Here is a 24,370-nt window from a genome sequence, read left to right on the forward strand (position 1 = left end):
ACATGAGGTCGCTGCAGGAATGTCTGGAAGATCTGTGGGACCAGAAGCGGGGGAGCTGGGACGACAGGATCCGGCTGTCCCTTCACGCTCAACAGTCCCTGAGATGGTGGTGCTCCGCAGAGAATCTCCTTAAAGGGGTCCCATTCCACAAGGACATTCTCATTCAGACTATCATCACGGATGCTTCTCTCCACGGCTGGGGAGCGCATTCAGACCATCTACAGATCCAGGGAACGTGGTCCCCGGCGGAATCCACGTATCACATAAATTTCCTGGAACTCAGAGCTGTTCACTGAAGGCCTTTCATCCGTCCTTCCAGACCAACTCCTTGCTTGTACCGACGGACAATACGACCACAATGTATTACCTCAACAAGCAGGGGGGCTCGAGATCGCGCACACTGTCACAAGAAGCGCAGGCGATCTGGCACTTGCTGCTGGCCAGAGGACTGACGATAACGGCTACCCATCTGCCAGGTGTGCAGAATCCTCAGGCGGACGCGCTCAGCAGGCTGGTGCAAGAAAACCACAAGTGGGTTCTAAACGACAAAGTGCTAGGAAACATCTTCGACAGGTGGGGCACTCCGGACGTAGACCTGTTCGCCACAGCCGAAAACAGAAAATGCTGAGACTTCGCCTCCAGGTATTACCAACCGGGGACTCTGGGGAAGGCGCTATGGATCAGCTGGTCGAACAGCTTTCTGTATGCTTTTCCACCCATTCCCCTGATTCTGGTGGTACTCATCAAGCTGTCTCAGTCCAGAGCACGGATGATCCTCATTGCTCCGGAGTGGCCCTGACAGTGGTGGTTCACAGACCTGCTTCACCGGTCTCTCCTAACCCACCTGTGGCTGCCGTGTCGGCCGGACCTTCTCACGAAGTTCGGGGGCAAATGGTGCACCCCAACCTCTCATCGTTGAGTTTGGCGGCATGGCTCCTGAATCTCCCTGACGATTGCATGAATATACTCAAGGAGGCTAAGAGACCTTCCACTAGGACTTCCTATGCATATGCCTACAAGTAGAAGAGGTTCTGCATCTGGTGCACTTCCAAGAACTATGATCCGACGACCTGCAAGGAAGATGTCATTCTTCCTTACCTTTTGCATTTGGCTCAGTCTGGCCTTACTTTTCATTCTATTAAGGTTCACCTCGCAGCATTAACTGCGTCTAGGAAATGCCCTTAACAGACATCCTTCTTCCAGATCCCTGTGATTTGGAAGGATTGAAGAAAGTGTTTCCTCCTGTTCGGCGTCCTTCGCCTTCATGGGAGCTGAATGTGGTGCTGTCCAGGTTGATGAAGGAACCTTTTAAACCTATTCATAAGGCTTCACTGCAGCACTTATCGTGGAAGGCGGCTTTCCTCGTGGCCATGTCATCGGCCCGCTGGGTGAGTGAGATTCAGGCATTGTGTTGCCAAGAACCTTATACTGTATTTCATGCTGCTAAGGTTGTGATGCGTACTCACCCTAAGTTCCTTCCTACGGTGATTTCTGATTTCCATGTCAATCAGACTATAACTTTACCTACGTTTTTCCAGAATCCTTCCACTCCTGCGGAAAGGTCTCTGCATTCCCTGAATGTCAGAAGGGTGTTTAAATTCTACTTGGATAAGTTCAGGGACATTCGTAGGTCAGACCAATTGTTTGTCAATTATGGGTCGGTCAGGACTGTCTTGCCACCTCAAAACAGTCCATCTCGAGGTGGATTGTGTCCTGTATCCAGTTATGTTATCAGAAAGCTAACCAGACCTTAGGGGGTAAACCTAAGGCTCATTTTACCAGGGGCAGAGCAGCGACAACGGCTTTGCTAAGTAATGTTCCCATTGCAGATATCTGCAGGGCTGCCACTTGGAAGTCGGTCCATACCTTTGCTAAGCACTACTGTCTGGACTCTGATGCCAGGGCAGATGCTCAGGTTGGGCAGGCTTCGTTGAGAAATCTGTTTGCACAGTAGTGGTGTTGTCTTTTTCCTCCACCGCCGGATTGGTTGTTGGGATGGGCTTGAATTTGAAAAAAGGTCTATAGCCAAGTTAAAGCATATGAATAAAGATCAGAACTAAATGAGCAAACACTTAAAAAAAAACACAAGGACATGACTAATCACCAAAGTACTAGAAAAATTCTTAAATTTTTATTAATCAAAAAGAGCTTATTTTGCAAATATTGTTTATATTTCATACTGTTATGCGTTCAAAATGTGATCCAATATTTATACAGCAGCATTATGATAATTCATAAAAAACACATGACAGACATTCACATAGCATTAGACAAGAAAAGCGATGGAGGCAATGCAGTAGATTGGGATGGGCTTGCCATTCTATTCACTAGATTATGACTATACACAACGATCCCCTACTACAGAAGGAGTAGTTTCTTTCTTGTAACTCCAGTTTTGTAGTAGGGGTATCTCTGTTATAGTCATAAGTGCCCGCCCTCCTCCCCGGTGGACAAAATGAGGATGTACTGTATGCTACAGGCCTTGCTTTATACACCTTCAAAAAGAACTGAAAGTAAAAGGGCTTTGGCTGTCTATCCTGGGATACCGAGGGTCTCTGGAGAGTTCCTTAAAGGCACGGTATCCCTTTTCCAGACACATAATGGCAGCCTATGGGGCTTGTCTGTCCAACCCTTCCTCTCTATGATTTCAAGGATTTTGGTGAAGGGAAGTTTCTCTATGGGTGAAACTTGGCAATATGTGTAAAAATTTAATTTTATTTGGCTATCCTTTTCACTTTAAAGTGAAGTATTGGCCAGTGTAGCCTTGTGATTATAGGCTGCATTATCCCTCTTTAATACTCTCTTAAGTGTCTATGCAGGACTGCAAAGAAGACCGCTTAAGAGATTATTTTTTTTTAAACCATCCCGGCCGGCCGCTAATCAATTCGTAAGGTAAGCAAAGCAATATAAAAAGAAACAGCGGTCCATAAGCCGGGGTCAGGTAAGTATCCAGGATACGACTCGTATTTAAGCGTACAGCGTGATAAGCAGGATTGAAGAAGGTTAATTTTACAATGAAGAAAAATAAAACAGAAAAAATATCAGAAGAAGTGCCAGACGGTCACACATGATCCTACAATAGCAACATGAAACAGAAATCCGCAATGAGTGCGAATACACTGGAGGACACGGGGGCAAGGCATACGAGTCAACACATACACGTCATGTCGAATCAGCACCCCAGCCCTTAAAAACAAAACAGATTGTAGGAAACATGAAGATGACGACACCTAGAAAAAGAAAAAGCAAAGGGCCATAGAGACAAAGGAAGGACAAATAAACAACCCTCTTCCCCCTACCCCTCACCCTGCACCCCTGCAGAAGGCTACGGCCTACCCCCCCCCCAGCAGCGTGCCTATCGCCCTAAAGAAGAGACCCGAAATACAGAATAAAAAGGAAGAAAAAGGAAAGGAAAAAATATGAAGAAGGGCCATCGATCAGACCAACCGGCCCCCCCCCTCACCTATCGCGCACAATATACATCAGAAGCAAAGTCAGAATAGCCACAGTAAGCAAGAATCATAAAGTCAATCGGTAACATCCCCGTGGAGTGTCCCTCCAAAACACCGTCGGCCAACAATGTGTTCCATCATATCCTAAACGATATCATCCCTGGCCTTCTCTATCAATAGTACTCACATTCATCAATCGGCATACAGTACAGTGTGGTGGGTCCAACCGAACCGGGCGGTCCGGGAAGCGCCAATACTCCATGGGACTGTAGCCCCCAAATCCCAGCCAAGTACGCATGGCGGAACTCCGTCTGTGGCAGTACCGATACCGGAAACATCCCCCAGGCAGAACACAGTCTCACCAGCCAGGAGGAGAAGGACACACAATCCGACAATTGTTGAAACGCCGCCGGGGCAACCCAAACTATGGATCGATGTTGTTTCTTCCGCCGCCGTACAGATAAGGGCCCTGACGAGTCACTCCCAAACACAATAAATAAATAAATAAATAAACAGAGCAATCCAAAGCGGTGTCACGGACCGGGTCTATCGGCGTCTCCACAAACGTAGGCGCAGCTGGAACGTTCATCACTGACGCAAAGGCGGGCACATCGGCGCTTCCTTGTGATTCATCCCTACCCATGTGGAGCGGTGGGACAACAATGGCGGCCATCCTCCTTCCCAGATCCCGGGCGTCCCGGATCAGGGTCTTATGCAGAGTTGTTAACGCAGCCAAAACATCTCTGGACGTGGGCTCTCTCTCGTGTCGCCAGACCCCAGGACTCTCTCGCATAGCGGCTTCTCTGCCCGGGTGAGGTGTGCGTACGAGGGTGCTCTCCGCCATCTTAGCTGTTCCAGCCTCGTCCTTCTACACCGCACCGGGTCTCACATCAGGGAGGAACAGGATTCACAACGGGCATCTCACAAGCCAAGGCAGGTTTCTCAGCGGAGAGTCACCAAAAGGCTAAAAACTCAGCCGCACCCTGGGGGCCGTACGCTGACTCCGGGCAAAGTCAGTAATGGGCCCGGATACAACACCGGAATGGGGGGCTAAGAATCATGCACCTCCCTCGACCCAGCTGCATCACACTCCCCACATGGTTCTCCGCCAGTTGGGCTGGGTCGGCACTGTCGCCATCGGCAATCAGGTCTTCAGTTCCCTCCGGCCGAGTCCTCACCATCACCAGAGGCCGCTGTTGTTGCAGTCGCGGCCGGCCACTCTCCGCACTCGAGACCCCGGTCCCAGCTCCGTGAAGGCCTCAAAACAGTCGGGGACACTCCAACGGGTCTGCAGCAAGCAGAAGCCTCAGGAGCAAGCGGTAAGTGAAAGTGATCCTTCGCCTACATGTAGATGCCGTTGCAGCTCAGGATAAGTGCCAGGATGTATGTGCGGGGTGAGGAGGCTCACGGAGCCGAGCGGTTACGCAGCCATCTCGATCGCCATCTTGGCTCCTCCTTAAGAGATTATTTTTGATTGCTGCGGGGTCCCCGCACATCGGCGGGACTATTCACTAGATTATGACTATAACAGAGATACATTCAACTACTAGGAGTCAAGAGGGGCAGAAAGGACTGGATCGCCCTCCACTCAATCCAACACTAATCAAAAAATGACCCAGTCCTCAAGGCAACATAGGAATAAATCAGGCTGTAAACAGTTCTAGATCGTCCAAAGAGCACTCTAAATATATCTCTATTCATAGAGATTATAACACTGTTTCAAGCTGTTGCCAACGTTAAAAAATGAGCCCATCTCTGATAAACAGAAAACCGTCCAACACAGTACAAACATTCACTAGAAGGACAACATTTAAGAAAAAGGTGTGAATAGCTAGATGACACCTCACGGGCGCACCACCAATGGGGCCCCTGGTTGGTACTCACCAGGTCGGCCCTGTTCTCATCATCGGTGTCAAATAGCTTAACGAAAATGTGTCCAAAACCCAAAGTAAGGAAAATAACAGTGAATGGTGCAGTGTACAAACAACATATATGTGACACAAACTAACAACGTTCAACATATAACACACACAAAACTGCGCAGCAAGATACTACTCGTACTTTATTTATATCTTCTTGTTGCATTGCAGTTTAACATGTAATAAAAAGGGTGAGATATGAATACTACCTATCGCCTCATACTCAACCCACAGCCGACATGTTTCATTGCCTTAGGTGTAATATCAGGCAATTTCTTCAGGGCCAACGTATATTTACGATGTCACTGCCAGCAGTACTGTGCTTTTATATGCTGGAAATCAAAAACATAAGACACACATATATATATGTGGGCATCTGCCTGTAGTAACACTGCATTTTTAAATATCCACATTGCACCCTGTTATGGATTACAAATGCTCTTTACCTAGATAAGTCCTTGACTTTCATACCGTTACCGCTCTGGCTCTGTGCAAAAATCTCAGACCCCCTTCCGATCGGTAAGCAGGGTCCCGCCTCCCTTCTTTAGGTGCCTGGACAAATGACATGGGGGAAAAAACGCCATACGGGCGAGAATTAACATCAGAGTGCCTACTCTCACCGTCTATTCGTCACCAGGTTCCGCGTTTGTCTGCTTACTCGTCCAGGCACCTAAAGAAGGGAGGCGGGACCCTGCTTACCGATCGGAAGGGGGTCTGAGATTTTTGCACAGAGCCAGAGCGGTAACGTAAGAGCATTTGTAATCCATAACAGGGTGCAATGTGGATATTTAAAAATGCAGTGTTACTACAGGCAGATGCCCACATATATATATATATGTGTGTCTTATGTTTTTGATTTCCAGCATATAAAAGCACAGTACTGCTGGCAGTGACATCGTAAATATACGTTGGCCCTGAAGAAATTGCCTGATATTACACCTAAGGCAATGAAACATGTCGGCTGTGGGTTGAGTATGAGGCGATAGGTAGTATTCATATCTCACCCTTTTTATTACATGTTAAACTGCAATGCAACAAGAAGATATAAATAAAGTACGAGTAGTATCTTGCTGCGCAGTTTTGTGTGTGTTATATGTTGAACGTTGTTAGTTTGTGTCACATATATGTTGTTTGTACACTGCACCATTCACTGTTATTTTCCTTACTTTGGGTTTTGGACACGTTTTCGTTAAGCTATTTGACACCGATGATGAGAACAGGGCCGACCTGGTGAGTACCAACCAGGGGCCCCATTGGTGGTGCGCCCGTGAGGTGTCATCTAGCTATTCACACCTTTTTCTTAAATGTTGTCCTTCTAGTGAATGTTTGTACTGTGTTGGACGGTTTTCTGTTTATCAGAGATGGGCTCATTTTTTAACGTTGGCAACAGCTTGAAACAGTGTTATAATCTCTATGAATAGAGATATATTTAGAGTGCTCTTTGGACGATCTAGAACTGTTTACAGCCTGATTTATTCCTATGTTGCCTTGAGGACTGGGTCATTTTTTGATTAGTATAACAGAGATACCCCTACTACAGAACTGGAGTTACAGGTAAGAAACTACTCCTTATTCCGGCAGATGGGGCAACTTTGATATGTGGTATTTTGATAATGGTGTTGATCCCTTGCAAGCCATATTATCCTAAAAGCTGCAATTTACGCTATTGCTTACTCAAATGGGGTGAGCCATTAGGACAATGATGGGTTTTTAAGTTGCCTTGTTGCTTTCCTCTGTCTACCACATAAGCCACCCCAGTTTAAATCCCCTGTTACGTGCATTTTGTTAAGGGCCAGACCAACCTTTAACACCAACTCCCTTTGTGGTTCCTCAGTGGGACTTAAATCTCGTTCTAACATTTTTGACTGAGACTCCATTTAAGCCCCTTCACAGTTGTATCCTTCGTATGTTGACCTTCAAAACTGTTTTTGGTTGCCGTCACTGCTGCTTGAAGGGTCAGTGAGTTACAGGCCCTTAGTTGTTGCCTTGCATTCACTACCCTCTTTCCAGATAATTTGGTGTTGCGTACCAGCCCTGCTTTCCTCCCTAAGGAGATCACTCCTTTCCATCTTGCACAATTAATCACTCTTCTGACCCTCTATCTCTTTCTACAAAAGAGGAGGAGCAGTTCGATCAGTTGGATCCTCGGTGGACAGTTAAGTACTACCGGAACCATATCAAGAAATTCCAGTCGGATTACCAGCATTTCGTGGTGCCAAAAAATGTATGGTCGGTACGGAAGAGGACTTTCTTAGTGGATCATTCTCTACATCAAGATTTGCTACGTCTTAGCCAAAATAGATCCTCCTGCAGAAATTAGAGCCCATTCCACCTGTTCTAAATTAACCACTTCTGACACTTACTCGTGTAATCCCAGTTACAGAAATCTGTAGGGCAGCAACGTGGGCTTCCTTGCACATCTTTTCAAAATACTACTTTTTTATTCCAGGGCTGTCTTGCAGGATTTCCTTGTCTAACCATCCAACAAACTCCTCATTGGCAAGGTATTGCTGTGAAATGTGTTCTACAGGTGAGGAACCTGCAAGTAAAAGATAGAAATACAAAAAAGTTACTTACCTGCGGTAACTATCTTTCTGGTAGATCCTCTTCCTGCACATTCCTCTCAGATGCGCCTGCCTCCCTATTTGATGAATGTGTTATGGGGAAGTTAATAAATTCCCATCTGGTATTATTCTGGTACTGCAATCATTCATCAATATGCCTTCTTGCCTTGAAGAGGGAAACTGATGGTGATGCACCCAGGTGGGCAGTATGTGGCCCCAGTTGCATCCCCTAATGTCACTTCCGGTGCCGACTGAGTCCAGCGACCTCCTTGCTTTGTAGTTTTCTGGATCCAGTCTGGTGTCTGTATGTTCTACAGGTGAGGAATTCTGCAAGTAGACCATCCACCAGAAAAATTGTTTCAGCGAGTAAGTAAATGTTTAATTGTGCTTAGTGATTGAAATGTAAGCCCATTGAGTAGAACAGCCTTTTTTTTGCAGATTTTGCAGTATTGAACACTGCTCCTAAAGTCTGTTCTGAAAGTGGTGTTGGTGTTCTGATTTAATCAAACTATTTGTTTTCATCTATTCAAAGTACATACATTGTGCCACAGGAAGGGCTACTCACACATTAGATGTTTCCACCTCTCCCACTTCATGACTTCCTGTCTAGAGTGCAGGAAGAGCTTGTAGCAGTAAACTAGATGCTGGTCAGAACCTAATCAGTAAATAGTTGGATTATGTTGAGTATGTTTACCTAGAATACCTTAAAGGTGCAAGACTTCTTCATAGCAGGCTTGTGTGCATGTTCTACAGCAGCAGCTTAACATTTAGACTTCTCTGGTCCTCATTTAGACTTCTCTGGTCCTCAGCTGAATTGCTACTGCAGCTTGGGAACTCCCGCAAAGGCAATCTGTAAGATTTATATTTCAAAGTAATGTACAAAAACACAATAACAAGCATACATCAAACACTTACATAAATGATGAAATACTTAATTTAATTCACAAGTAAATGCAAAAATAGAAATTTGAATGGGAAAATTGGACCCTATCAAAAAGTTTTATTTCTAAAAGTGATAAGCTAATGTCTAGCATACAATTTTGTCTTTTTGGCTCCTAATGGTTACCCTGTTTTGTCAGCACATTCAGTGGGTCCTTCAGTTGAGGCCACCAGTTATCCATACTTGACTTTCCAGTTTCAAATTCCGTCACATTCACAGTGCATTTTACATTGTCAGCATTGCTTTCTTATGTATATAAACTTTATTAATTCTCTTGTATGTAATTTTCTTAACAGTTGTGTTGTCCCCAGGTAGGCATCAATGATCCCTGGTTTAGAACTGCTCATCTACAGAGTCTTTGTGACAGTCCAGAATTGTGTATGTGGGGGGTGCGAGGGATGATGGAGAACACAGTAACGGACACCAGTTTCTGATGTAGGGATCCATTCATGTTGGTGCCAAAGTGGGTTATGGGAGCACATAACAAACTCTTGAATTATATGATGAGTTCCCTTGATTTGTGTTGTGGGTTGTGTACATGTCGCAGTAACAGGCCTGTGTTCGCAATCTGCGGTGCTCAATTGATGCGAGTCAAGGGGAGAGGTGTAAGTTGAAGTCACATTTCAGGCACACATGCCCGATTTGCAACAATCTTTGGATGTTGGGGGGATTTGTAAGTGACAATAAGATATGTGAACTAACTTGAATAATCATTTGGTAGCTATTGCAGGACTGGGGGTGAAGTGAGAGTGATTATAAGAGGCTTGGGATGCACAAAGATTAGTTATTGTGAAATATGGAACTGAGGCAAACATTAACCCGCTGCTATGTCTTCATATCCTACTTCTTCTTTACAGCTTTGGGATGTACATACCTTTCCTGCAGTTGAACTGCGACCTACGGAAGTCTGGATTTTTTACCCAGGTCTCCACCATTGGTCCCAGGGACACTGGAGAGGTGAACACTGGCCGGGGCAAAGACTATCTAACAGTGCTGCTGGAAACCTGGCGGCAACATACACGACAGATCTATGGAGTGGAGGCTATGCCAACACATGCTTGTTGCCTCTCACCTGATCTGATTCGTAACGAGGTGGAGTACCTGAAGGTGGACTTCAACTGGCGCATGAAGGAGGTGCTCCTGAGCGCTATGCTCAGTGCCTACTATGTGGCCTTTGTGCCCATCTGGTTTGTGAAGGTAGGACGTTTATTCAGAGTACTCATTTGGCTTCATTATTCCCTGGCCTTGAACAAAGATGCTGTGATATGGGGCAAGCCTTTGTTTTAGGTGAAATGATCTACCTTCCTGTGCTGCCAGATTTTAAGCTGTTTCTCTGAGGTGTGAAGAGGATTAGAGGGTGATAGGACGGGGAATAGTAAGGAAGAGAGTCCCAACTAGAAACAAAATTCTGGCTGAGAATAGATCGCCAATACTTGTTTTTCTCTCTGGCCCACAGAACACACAGTATTATGACAAAAGATGGTCATGTGAACTGTTTCTCCTGGTGTCCATCAGCACCTCAGTGATCTTGATGCAGCACCTACTACCTGCCCGCTACTGTGACTTACTGCACAAAGCTGCTGCTCACCTGGGCTGCTGGCAGAAGGTGGACCCGTCCCTCTGTTCCAACGTTCTTCAACACTCGTAAGCATCCTCTTTGACCAACGTGCTCAGTATCTATATGCTCTATCCAACAAGTAGCACCATAGCTGTGCCCACATACTAGAAGCCTAGCATTTAAGCTCCTCTCATGCACATAGCTCGGTGCTTTTGTCTTGTATGCAAGGTGGTGTTCACAATGGAAGTACACATAGCTTTTTGCGTAGTGTCAGTGCCAAAACAGTGTTTGCTTAGTGTGTGTGTTATCTTTTTTAATGCACCATTCTTTTATTAACATTTTAAAATATTAACGCAAACTAAAACGATATGGATACAGTCTTACATCCATAGCAAAGTGCCAGACCAACACCGGTTACGTTGAACAGAGACGAACTGTGTCACATTGATGTTCAATTGGTATGGTCTTCATTAATTACAATCTCTAATATTTCCACCCACTTCCTCTGTCTTTGATGGTGTTTTTTAAGACAACCCCTGAGTGCGTAAACTTATTTTACCAAAATCTTACAGCAGTTCATACCAGCTTGCCATTTATCAATCTCTGGGGCCCCAGCAACCATTCAGGTCTGCGCAATATCCGTAACAATAACCAACCCTAGATACATTCAAACTTTTCGAAATCTTTTGATAGCCATCTCCTCTAGAATGCTCAATAGTGCTATTTTTGGGGTTAGGGTATTAGTATGATGCTCAACCCCTGATAAGGTTTCTTCCCCTACACACCAGAACCTTTGAAGGTTCTGGTATTGCCAAGTTGAATGTAAAAACGATGCTATTTTTTCTAGCAATATTAGACATTTAGGGGATTGATTGTTCCCGAGTTAGTGTAATAAATCCTGTGTAGCTTCTTAAACTGAATAAGTATTTATTTATCTATTGAAGAGTTTGATATAGCGCTAGCCAGACCTGATGGTATCACAGCGCTTCACAGCATGGGTAAAAACACACAGTCTGGCAGTCGTTCACAAATTGATTCATGGCGCAATTGAAAGTTTTGGCGCACTGAACAGCATTGCAGGAAAGGAGGACATGGAGAATCACAATATTGAGCACATTGAGCCGAGCCTCCTTTAGGGAGGGGGGGAGAAGAAGGGGTTAGGGAGGTGACCAAGTGTTTGTCCTGCAATGTGCAAGCTTAAGCATTTCGGCAGAGGCTATCCATTCAGGAGAGTACGGTTGAGGAAGAGGTCTTGTGAGTTGACTTTTGAATTGTATAAAGGAGGGGTTAGTCCTGATATGGACTGAGATGGAGTTCCAGATTTTGGGGCATTTCCAGAGAAGGATCGAGAAGCTGTTTTTTGTTTGCAGATTTTCGGCTGGATGAGGAGTAGAGTGTTGGAGCTTATGAGACTTCTTGTCTGACCAACCTTCTTTAGTTTGGCATGTAGGCAGGTTTCCCTGTGTGCAGGGCTTTGTGCGTGAGGCAAGCGGTTCTGAAATTGGCACGCATTTCAATTGGGAGCCATTTTAGCTCTCTGAGTGCTGGCGAGATGTGTTCATACTTCTTTACTCCGGTGACCATTTTGGCAGCTGCATTGAGAGTTGATCTGAGGTGGGCTAAGTGGGATTTTGCTGTACCTGTGAGGAAATCATTCTCGTAGTCTAGACTGGACAACACCAGGAATTGAATAGCTTGTTTAAGGTCGTTAGGCAGGATGAAGGGTTTTATTTTGTTGAGTAGCTTCAGGTTAAGGAAGGCGTTCTTAGCGGTGTTCTTGATGTGTTTGGTCATGTCCAGTTTAGGGTCAAGGGTGATTCTGAGCGATTTTGCGGAATCCGCCAGGGTCAGTTTGCCGTTTAGAGCGTCAATTGCTTTTAGCCTTTCTACGATTTGGGGGTTCTCTTTGTTGGAGATGAGGAGAATTTCTGTTTTTGTTGAGTTTCAGGTTGTTTAGTGATAGCCAGTGTTAGACTTCTCTTAGAGTGTCGTTGAGTCTATGAATGTCATCAACGGAGGAGGTTTCAAGGTAGATCTGGGAGTCGTCAGCATAGAGGTGGAAGGGGATGTTAGTCTTTTTGAGTAAGGTGATGAGAGGGTTCATGTAGATATTGAACAGTTGAAGTGATAGAACTGATCATTGGGGGACGCCCCTGCTGACGGGGTGTAGGTCTGATGAGAAGTTTCTAATCTTTATTCTTTGGGTGCGGTTTTGGAGAAAGGAGGAGAATCACTTTAAGACCACCTCTTCTGCCCCTACCCTTTCTTGAAGTACCTTGATGAGTAGGTTGTGGTCCACCGTGTCGAGGCAGCCGAAAAATTCAGGAGTATAAAGTAGGGAGCATTGGCCTGCATCGAGTGATGTGTAAATCGCCGATGACATTGAGGATCTTTGTCTCTGTGCTGCAGCCTTTTCAGAAACCTGATTGGTGGGTGTCTAAGAGGTTGGTGCTGTCTTTGTGTTAAGTCAGTTGGAGGAGAACACACCTTTCCAGGATTTTAGCTAGGAGATGGAGATTGGAGACGGGTCTGAAGTTATTCTGATCATTAGTGTCTAAGCCCAGTTATTTCAGTAATGGCGTGACTTGGCCGACTTTGAGGCAATCCATTATGACTCCGGTTATAATGGAGCCGTTAATGTCTATAACGAGCAGTCTTGGCAGTCAATCTAGGTGCAGTTAGCCCTTTGATATCATCCATCTGCCCCACATCTTCCCCCGAGCCACTTATACGTTTTGGGAGCGTGTCCGGGTTATGGATTAGTAATGATTTATAATATTGTGCATATCTTTTTATCCAGAAGTGACTTGATGGTGACTTTGCCCATGATCTATATTCAGGGATACCCTTGATAGAGGATTTGTTTGGAGGTAGGCTGTTGCAACTGTAGGTAGAAATAAAACCTGAGTTCCGAGTCACCTGAATTCTTCCTTCAATGTTATAATTGATTTAATTTCTGTTATGGTTGCCACATATCCCAGATTGTTGAGGTCAAGAATGTCCTAAAGTTTAAAACCCTTTAGGTCACCCATTCGGGTAACCTGGTCAACCCACAGAGGCATCTGTAGTGCAATACGTTTCTCCCTTCCCAGCAATCACAGCATGATGTCATATTCTCCCCATAACTGTCTTGCGTTCTGCTCCATGTAGAAGATACAATATGCTGTCCCGAAAGCCCATCTTTCTCTATCATATGCTGAATCTCCCTTACTTGCCAATATTCATTCTTTTTTTTTTTTTTAAATCCTTTTTTTATTGTTTAGCAAGCTGACAGAAAAAAACCCTAAATAAATTCATACATGTATTAAAGAACATCAGAGTAGATATATTATATAACAAATGAATTAATATATAAGGACAAAGTGGAAATTCCATATTCATAATCAGTCAATATAAGTAGATTTCTTTGCATATTCGTAAAAAAAAAAAAAAAAAGCATTGAGTAATTTTTACTCTAGGAAGGTTCCCCAGTTTCTATTAAATTTAATCAGTGAGCGCATTCCCCTAAGATTTGCTAGGGCTAGCTCCATGGCATGTATCTCTGTTGCTAGTGCCCACCAGTCCCAAACCGTCGGTGGTTCCGTATAGATCCAGGCTCTAGCCAAGGTTAATTTAGCACAAGACATGAGTATAGTAGCTAGAGCAGATTGTGGAGATGACAAGGGATAAGAGTCTAGTAAGACTGAAGCAGCCGTAAAGGTAGGTAACATAATATTCTTTATTCTCAACACATTCTGCATGTCCCCCCAAAAGGTCTTAAGTTTGGGGCATGAGAACAGCATGTGTACTAAATTGGCTGCGTCGGCTGAGCATTTAGGGCATTTGGTGCGATGACCATAAACGGCATTAGGGGACCAGCTAGAGATTCTTTCAGGGGTATAATAGAGCATGCAGGTTGTTCTGAATTGTTGAAGCCTAAGGCTGGATGACCGTACAAGTTTATTGATATTAGACAGAGAGTGCTCGATTTGTTTCGGAGTAATATTTAGACCCAATTGAGTGCCCCACTTCACGGCTAGTTTAGCACCATCATTCGTTTTAAAGTTACTGAGTGATTTGTATGCCTCGCTTATGACTGATTTGTTCTTGTTTGAGTATAAGCAGGTCCATACATCGCATTCAGCAACATTTTGAATCTTTTTTTTATTAATCAAGTAATCATGTATCTGTAGATGTTTGTATCTTGTGGCTTCCGGTAAGTCATATATTCGTTTGAGCGTATTAAATTCCAAGAACCCTTGCGTGCCATACAAATCCGCCAAAACCCTGATCCCAAGTGCCGCCCAATTGTGAGTGATATCCGTAAAGATAGCCGGGAGACCTGGGTTACCCCATAACGGAAGCTTTGGATGAAAGAAAGATGTTTTGCAATATGTTAATACATTGCCCCAGATCCTAACAATGTCTCTAGCAGTCTTGAATCTCACCCTCTTGTAATAATTCGGGTCATTAACTCTGACAAAAACAAAAGTGAGTCTTGTTTCAACATAAAAAATGAAAAAATAAAGCGCTTTCTCCATGAAGTAAAGAACGCAAACGTGTAAAAAATGCTGACCAGAAATATAATTTAAAATCTGGAAAGTTGAGCCCTCCCATATTTGTATTGTTCTTTAGCAATTTTAATGGCCTTCTCGGCTTCTTATAGCCCCATATAAAGCTACTCAGAACTCCATCTAGATGTTGAAAGAACTGATTGTTTAGTGTCAGTGGGATGGATCGAAATAAATAGACAAACTTTGGCAGTACCTTCATCTTTGAGATTAATTCTTCCAATCAGATTCAGGGGCAATCTATTCCATTTTTTTAGTAGTAGAACGGTTCGTTTGATCAGTTCATTATAGTTTATATTGTTAATATCTTGTATTTTGGCCGTTATTTTAACCCCTAAATAGGTAGCGTCTTTCCAGATCTCGGGGACAGCCACGGCAGGGGAGTAGTTGGCTATGACTTGTGTCGTCTGTGGATTAAGTTTATAGCCAGACACCTTCCCGAATTTCGAGGCCTCTGTAGAGATCCCTTTCAATGCTTCGACAATGTCAGAAGTATAAATGGCAATGTCGTCCGCATAAGCTGTCATTTTCAGCTCCTGTGAACCGGAGCTGAAAGGTACAATCAAAGTTTGGGAGTGAAGGGCAAGCAAAAAAGGTTCTAACGAAAGGGCAAATAAAAGAGGTGAGAGGGGACAGCCCTGACTGGTACCACGCATAATTGGAAATTCTGAAGAGGTCAAACCCCCGTAGCTAATGCAAGCAGTGGGATTATCGTATAGTGCCTGTATGCCCTTCAGGAAGTTCCCCCCCCCAAAACCCATCCTAGACAACGCGCTCCAGAGATAGTCCCACCCCACTCGGTCAAAAGCTTTCACAGCGCCTAATAAGATCATGCCGAGTGGGGTGGACTCTGCCTCAGCAACGTCAAACGCCGTGATGGCCATGTTTACATGTGTCGTAGTGTCTCTTCCGGAGATGAACCCGTGTTGTTGTGGATTAACAATTTGGGGCATGATAGGAGCTAGTCTAAGTGCCATGATTTTTGCGAATATTTTCGCATCAGTATTTATCAGGGAGATTGGTCGATATGACCCTCTCTCCTCCTTAGGCTTATCTTTCTTTAAAAAAAAAAATATTTTAGCCCTGTTCCAAGACTTGGGAGCCTTTCCGTTTAGCCCAACTGATTGCATAACTTCCAGCATTAGCTGTTCCAATTCCATTTTACAGGCTTTATATAATTCCAGGGGTATTGTATCCTCTCCTGCAACTAAATGTGAAGGTGGAAAGTATTCTGCCAAATCTGACATTTTTGGCCAACCTTCTGAGAGACTTGCTGCATTTATAACCATACTGACCCTACGAATACCATTGTACCACAGGAATGATCAAATTATAGAAGTGAGATTTTTTTTTTTTTTTTAAATATCTGACCGGAATTTCTTGAAGAATATTCTGAAGAAAGTAAATTATTATCAGGAGGGCAACAATTTTGAACAGCTCCACCATGCCTATAATAGAGATTGGAAAACGCCCAATGGGAATTCTCCCTATGAAGTTTTTCCTTCAAGTGATTGAGATATCTTTCCCATCTTCTGTTCCAATTTTTAGAAATTAACATGCCCAGATATTTGATTCCGGATGTAATTATTGAGATGGATACCTGCAAAGACCAACTCCAGGCGTTTCTTGCACCTGCCTCGGGATATACACAGCTCAATTAACCCATAGCCCAAAAAAACCTCAAGTCATTTGGAATCTTGATTAATTGTGTGCTAAAGGTTTCAGGGTTTCTCATGTCTAGAAGTAAATTATCAGCATAAAATGAGACCTTGTCCTCCACCTCAGACACCCTCTTGAAGCTAGTCACACTGGGGATGTGATTTCATAATAAAGGAGAGGCAGAGGAGTAGCCATGTATAGTGCCCCGTTAAATTTGGAATGAACTCAAATTGGTTGTTAGTTCTCTTTATCCTGGCCTTAAGCTAGGCGAATAAGTAATCCCAATTCAATGTATCAAACTAATTTGAAGTATAGCTATATAGGCCAAAATAGATTTTGGCAGGCCAGTGTTCAGCCACTGGATATTATGGTTCGAGGCATGTGGGCTGCTGAATACATATCTTAGCATAGATCGCCGCCTAGTGTTGGGACCGGATGTTTGCACCTTGTTGTCTTGGAAGAGTCTTCGAAGTATCACAAGATAGGTGACTCCTCCCCTGAACTACAGTGCGCATGGGCATCTTCTCCATCTTCAGATTGTTTTTCTCCTCCATTGGGTTCGGATGCACTTTGACAACTCCAACTTCGGGACCGAAGTTAAGTCCAAAAAACGTATTGTTTCCGCTCGGTATCCCTCGACTCGACAACCCTTTCCATCTATCTCTGGTAGTCGACGCGGGCCGTTGGGCCTTTTCGACGCCACATGGGCCTCCTGCCGATGGAAATGACCCTGTTCAAAAGATGTCCACAAACAATGTCGATCCAAGTTTCCACATAGCGATAAGCATACAGTATGCAACAGGTGCCTATCTCGAAGATAACTATTCAGCTTGTGCTCAGTTCCGGTTGAAGAAAACTATCCGGAACCGAAGAGCTGCTCGACAAAAGATGCAGCGACAGGCACCAGAACCGGATGACATTTTCGACAACGAACATGAACTCCCAGAGGCAGCGGACTCAGTAGAAGACCAGTCGGACTCCGATGAAGACATCCCACCGGGGCAAACCGTGAGTACCAAAGCCCCTACCCTACCTCCACCTCCAGACAAGATTCCGGTCAAAGCATCGCCTAAAAGCCTTAGCCGCGACCGACACACCGCTTCAGAAGCCCCGCCTTCCGGCCCGGCTCTGAAGACCATACCAAAGCCTTCCGGTATCCCGGGACCGAGCAAAACACTTCCCAAAAAGGCCGTCTACTCAAAAACAGCCGCAGTGCCGAGAACGGACGCTGACACCAAAAAAGTCGCCGAACCGAAAAAGGCCGTCCAGCCAAAGAAGGTCGTCGATCCAAAAAATAACCGTCGACCCAAAGAAGGTCGTCGTCCCAAAGAAGGGCGTCGATCCGAAGAAGACCTTCGACCCGAAAAAGGTCATCGACCCGAAAAAAAGGGAATCGACCCAAAGAAACCGTCGATCCGAAGACTGCCACCGACCCAAAGAAGGCTGTCGACCAGAAAAAGGCAGTCGAACCGAAAAAAGTTGTCAAGCCGAAAAAACACATCGAGCCGAAAAAGACCATCGAACCGAAGAAGGTCGTCGAGTCAAACAAGGCCGTCGAGCCAAAAAGAGCCGTCGAGCCGACCAAGGACGTCGAGCCGAAAAAAGCTCAACAGAAAAATAAAAACAAGCAAGCAACCGATCCAAAAACCTCAGCGCCAAAGCCACGGACAGTGGAAGAAGAACTTTTTCATCCTGATCCAGTGAGCCCAGACCAAAACAGACTGTATATAGAACAAGACACAGGACATATATCAGTTTACAATAAGAACAAGAGAAGACTGGACACTGAAGTACCTTCTCCTGTTCCTCCTAAGAAAAAGGACTTTGGGACATTCCCTTCTAGACCTTTCACACCTCCTCCTTTCACTCCTAACATGCCTTATGTTCCATATTCTCCTACACCTCCACACTATGATGATGTTGAAGACATGGGTGAAGATCCTCAACAGGACTTTACACACCCTGATCAAGGAAACCAGGATAACACATGGGACTATCAGAATGACCGTGATGAACCATATGATACACAACCCATACCCGATACCTCGCAATACCCCACAAAGCCGTCTCCTACTGATGACACTGTCGCTTTTAACTAGCTAGTAGACAGGGCAGCTCAGTATCATGGCTTAAACATGCACACTGACCGGGGGGGGCGCTAGGTGGCGCCGGACCAAGATGGCCGCACTGCAGTGAGGCTCTCGCCCAGTCGAGCCTGCAACAATCCTTAATCTCATCCTGACCGGCGGTAATCGGCCTGCCTGCAGCGGGACCGGGTTTGCCTTGCTGGGCTGATTGCTCCGACACCAAGATCTCCCGAATCCTGCCACCACAACCGGAGATATTCAGCATAGATCTGGCGAGCGGTGCCTCTCGTTCTTCCGTGACCCGAACCCTCTGAGGTGCCGAGCTACGCGACGCCGAGGACTCGAGGCCTAATCGCGGCTGCATGTCCGCGGGCCAGTGGGTGCTTTTCTGCTTTCCAGCGGCGAAGTCTGGTGGAGGTGAGGGGCCCCTGATCGGCTGCATCCCCTGCGGACCACCCCCTCCCCTACCCTCACCCGCCTGAAATCGAGCGCGGCTCGGCGCCCAATCTCGTGACTACGGCTACGCCTGCGGCCCCGGCGCGGGTCCCTGCGCAATCCACACCTTTTGGGCTGCCTACCTGGAAAGGCGTCGGCAGGGTTTGAAAACGACGCTCTCCCAGCAGCATCGCTAGGTCGCATCTCCGCACGGACATTGGGCGCGAAGAGAAACCCAGCTGCCCTGCATCCTATTTCTCTCGCACGGCTGAGCGGGCATTGCCAAGCAGACACACGGGGGAATACACTGCAGCCTGCTCCCCTACCACGAGGCCCTCGCTTCTTTTTCCTCTCAACACAGACCTGTGGCCATTTTGTGGAAACCTTTACACCGGGGAACCAACGTGCTTGCTCGCAGCCCTCCTGGTTGGGGCCCCCCCATTCTTTGCCCCAGGTTCGCCACCAGCCCAGCTCTTCGCGGGATCTCAAAATCGCGACATCAAGAACGCCGAGGCGGAGAGCCGTGCATGGCGGATGTGTAGCGCAGTAGCTCCGTCTTCGCCCTTACTACACTCGCTACTAATCCTGTCTTCCCTTACTGCAACCACCCCAACCACTAGCCTGGACCTGAGGCAGATGAGCGAGGGGCAGTAACTGCGAGTGGACCCCACCGGACGCCACCTACAGCCTGGGAAGCCGCGGAGATCACTGGGGCCTGCTGCGAGTGGAGAAGCCGCGGCCTCAATTGACTCTGGGGCCGGCCTGCCGCGGACTTCCGGCGGGCCGCCTACGGGACACCGACCGGGCGCCAGGACACTGACCTATCCGCACTACACCCGGAAGTCCGGCAACTCATCCTGCACCCCCCCAGGGCCGGCCCCTACATTGCCGGTGGACAACCGAGACCCGCGCTGCCCCTGCATGCCCGACTTATGACCGGAGAAGCGCTGTCCTGCGCTGCGCTGTCTGATTACTGCGGGAGCGCCTGAAGCTGGCTCCTGGGACTGCTGGACGAACTACGTGGGGGCCGATAGAGACCTGGGCCCCTCTATCGCTGCGTGACCAGTCGAAGGCGGCCCGGCGGGCCTTAGTACCAGGGAGGCGTCACGAGCGCCATCTTGCCTACTCCCTGACCGGCGGCGGCTCCGAGAGGGACGCGGAAGACGTCGGCATCGCTTCAGACCCATTGAGGGCAGCGAGGGAGACGCGGACCCAAGGTAGGGACGAGACGTCCCCACATCACCTACAGCCACGCTACCATTGGGGTCATTAACCAGCGCGGAGGGGTCCGGCAAACGGGGAACCCAGGTGGCTCACTGTTGACCGCGAAGGCAGCCCTCGCTGGAACAGGAGAGGAGCGCATTACCACTGTTCTGCCTCGGGTGTTCCCCCGTCTCACACCCCCCCCCCCCTCCGGTAGCCGATCGCCCATACCTACCGCCACTCCAGGACCACTGCGGCGACCACTGAGAGGTTCCACAAGACGTAACGACACGCAGGCCGGGTGTGCCACCTTTCCACACTTGACCCCTTCCAGCGCCAGGGGGCCGCCCCTCCTATCGCCTTCCCCGCTGGGATCTTGGTGACCACGTGGAACTCTGCGGAGCACAGAGCGGTGCCCTGAGGGCCTTTCATCGGCGGACGGAAACGCGAACACCCCGACGCCGCTCTGCATACTAGGTCGATGGGACGGCACAGGGGTAGAGCCCAGGACCCCGGTGCATCGACAGACATGCAATCCACCAGATCAGAGGACCCTCTTTCCTCCTCGAACATGGACGTCATTCCTCCGACTGGGAAGGGGTCCCAGGACGCCAAACTAGATCTTATCCTTAACGAAATACGGGCTACGAGGGAGGCATTGGAAACGCGTATAGATAATATGGCGACTGGTCTCTCGTTGCTCCGTGCAGACCACAATAAACTTGCTGAGAGGGTCTCCGAACAGAAACTCGCGCTGGACGACCTCATACCCCAACAAACTGAACACTCTGCAAAACTGGAAGGCGTAGAAAAACAACTGCGGCAGCTATGGGACAAGGTGGATGATGCGGAAGGACGTGCCCGCCGCAATAACGTCCGCATCTTAGGCATTCCAGAACGAAGCGAAGGGAGGAACCCCACCCAATTTGTGGAAGACTGGCTCCGTCAACTGGTGGGCCCACAAGATCTTACCGCTCTCTACAGCGTGGAGAGAGCACACAGGATTCCATCCAAACCACCGCAACCAGGAGCGCCCCCACGCCCTTTGATCGCACGCCTCCTCCACTACAAAGACCGCGGCACTGTGCTACAAGTAGCCCGGGAGAAGGCTCCAATCCGCTATGAGGACAAGAATATCTCTGTATATCCTGACTTCACGCCCACAGTCCAACGGGCCAGATCCACATTTCTGGGCGTGAAACGCAAGTTGCGTGAAAGAGACTTGAAGTATGCCCTTCTATTCCCTGCACGCCTTAAAGTACTGCACAATACCAAATCATACTTCTTTGACTCACCGGAGGAAGCGGCAGAGTGGATGGAGGTGACGTTAACCCCGCCTGCCTCACAGGACCCTTTCCTGGCCAACGAAAGGAAGGGCCACAGGCCTCACTCGGATCGGCGAACTACCTCTTCGGAAACTCGACAAACCCCACCGCAGAGAACATCATCAACGGAAGCGCCCGCTGCGAACCACCCAGACGACCCCTCACCAGTGCTGCAGCTAACGAAAGAGGTGTTCGCCGCCCATGATGCGGGCACACCTAGAGACCTGATTAGCGACTCCGACACACGCACTGAGATTTCGGGGTCAGCAAGCAGCGTCCAACTCTTCCCAAAGATCACGGCGCAGACAGCAGAAGAATTTTAACATCGACATTGTGCCCGCACTCCAGGTGGTAACGTATAGACTGTATTATTCCTTGCACTCGGGTGGGCTGCTCAAGGGATTGCTTTGCAAAGGGCCGCCATACCACCGCAGGCCAGTACAGGTACGGCGACAGCAGCCTACGCCCCCCACCGCAGGCACATGAAACTGTTTGACTTTTGCCCCTGTTGGGCATCATGGTTTGGACCTCGAGCCCGTTGGCCTGGGGACCTTAGTATTAAGGGACTGATTATTAGTTTGACACTCCTCCTATGCAAGAAGTAGTACCAGGTACGCGCGCCCACATGCACATTCCTACTGCACTACACGACCGGACATGGGACCACTTAATGTTTATAGTTTGTGCACCTGGAATGTGCGGGGTATGGGCTCGATTCATGAACGGCACAGGATACTCGCACAACTGAACCGAAGGGGCATCATGATGGCCTGCCTACAAGAGACCCACCTGAACTGTGCTGAGACTATGAAATTACATAAGAAGTGGAAAGGCCAATTTTTTGCTACGTCCTATTCTGCATTCTTTAGTGGGCTGCTATTTGGCTCCGTAATTCTGTTCCCTTTAAGCTACTGGAGCAACGAATTGACAAAGAGGGTAGATATGTCTTTGTGAGGGTATTACTGGATGGGGCTACTGTCGTGCTTGGCTGTGTGTATTCCCCGAATTCGGGACAGCCGGATTTTTTAATTGCTGTCAACAGGGTCATTGCGGATTGGGCAGAGCACCAATGGGTGGTGGGAGGGGATTTCAATGCTGTATTGGATGTAACCATGGACAGATGGCATCCCCCACTGCATGCCACGGAAAGCAGACGACAAGCAGAGGCACTGACACAATGGGCGGAGGGATGGGACCTAGCAGACGCATGGCGATGTACGCATCCACAAGACAAAGAATACACTTTTTACTCCGCCCCCCCCCCCCACAACCTCCACACCAGGATAGACCGAATTTTCTGCTCCCGTTCCTTGCTAGGGTCGGTTATCCAAGCCCAACACATGGGGAAGACCCTTTCTGATCACAATCCAGTTGAACTGACTTGGCGATGGGGACGTCAGACGACCCCTATCCCGACCTGGAGATTACCCACAGAACTACTGGAGGATACGGTCTTCAAATCCACTATGGCGGGTGCCATCGAGGGTTATTTTGACACAAACGCTAACACTGCCAGCTCTCGACAATTGGAATGGGACGCCTTTAAAGTTTACATAAGGGGGGAAGCGATGGCCACTAAGGTGGGCATGAGGAGAGCAGTTGTTGCAGATCTGAAAGATGTAGAGGGTAGACTAGCAACCCTGGAATATGAAGCTGCGGGTACGAATGCACATTTCACCCCGCTGCAGGATGCACATATAAAACACGCTGAACTGCTAGAAGACTTGAGATTATTGGACTACAGAGAATACACACTGAGACAACACACACAAGCAGATAGGACAGGCGCTCTGCTGGCCCGTATCTTACGTGACTCCCCAACACAACACCCCATCCTAGAAGTACTGGACCAGGACGACATATTAGTTACAACACAAGCAGGGATAAACGTCGCGTTCAAGGACTACTATACTACGCTCTACGGCCCCCACGACTGCCTCTCACACACTGCATTCGAGGGTTTCATGCGGGATTTGGACCTGCCCAAGCTCACTGACGGACAACGCGACGATCTGAAGCGTACTATTTCTATCGCGGAGATTAGACAGGCGATGCATGCCCTCCCCAAAAACAAAACCCCCGGACGGACGGTTTGTCGGCCGAATTCTACACCGCATTCCTGGATCTATTGGCCCCGCGCCTCCATACCCTTTATTTGGAGGCGCTACGGACTGCATGCTTGCCGCAATCCTCCCTTCAGGCCTTGATTACCTCCCTCCTAAAGCCGGGCAAAGACGGGCTGCACCTTGCTAGCTACAGACCCTTATCCTTACTTAACACCGATTACAAGATATTGAGTAAAATTCTAGCGACAAGACTGGCACAATACATACCACATTTGATTCACCCTGATCAGTGCGGCTTTGTGCCAGGCAGGAGCACGGCCATGAATCTTAGGCGGCTAGCCCAACTGATGCTGAGAGATCAGACGGACCTAGGCTCGGAGGGATGCATCTCATTGGACCTGAAGCAGGCTTTTGATTCCCTCAGATGGGATTAAATGCTCGCTGTGTTCGCGAGATTCGGAATCCCTCAAGAGTATATAGCATGGGTCCAACTGCTATATACACGCCCCACAGCCCGGGTACGCACGTCCAGATACATCTCGGATCCCATAGTTATCGCAAGGGGCACAAGACAAGGCTGCCCCCTCTCCCCGCTCCTCTTCATTCTAGCGC

General features: G+C 47.6%; 1 protein-coding gene across 6 annotated transcripts in view; it reads left to right on the plus strand.

The window, feature by feature from the left end:
• Window positions 1-24,370, plus strand: part of TMEM39B (transmembrane protein 39B) — a 319,579-nt gene that overhangs the window by 193,085 nt on the left and 102,124 nt on the right. For all 6 annotated transcript variants that reach the window (XM_078680673.1, XM_078680678.1, XM_078680674.1 and 3 more), the window contains 2 exons: window positions 9,733-10,072; window positions 10,332-10,519. In XM_078680673.1, coding sequence (XP_078536799.1) covers window positions 9,733-10,072; window positions 10,332-10,519 — 528 coding nt within the window. The remainder of the gene's footprint in view (window positions 1-9,732; window positions 10,073-10,331; window positions 10,520-24,370) is intronic.

This window comes from Lissotriton helveticus, chromosome 3_1, assembly GCF_964261635.1.
Source record: "Lissotriton helveticus chromosome 3_1, aLisHel1.1, whole genome shotgun sequence".
NCBI lineage: Eukaryota > Metazoa > Chordata > Amphibia > Caudata > Salamandridae > Lissotriton > Lissotriton helveticus.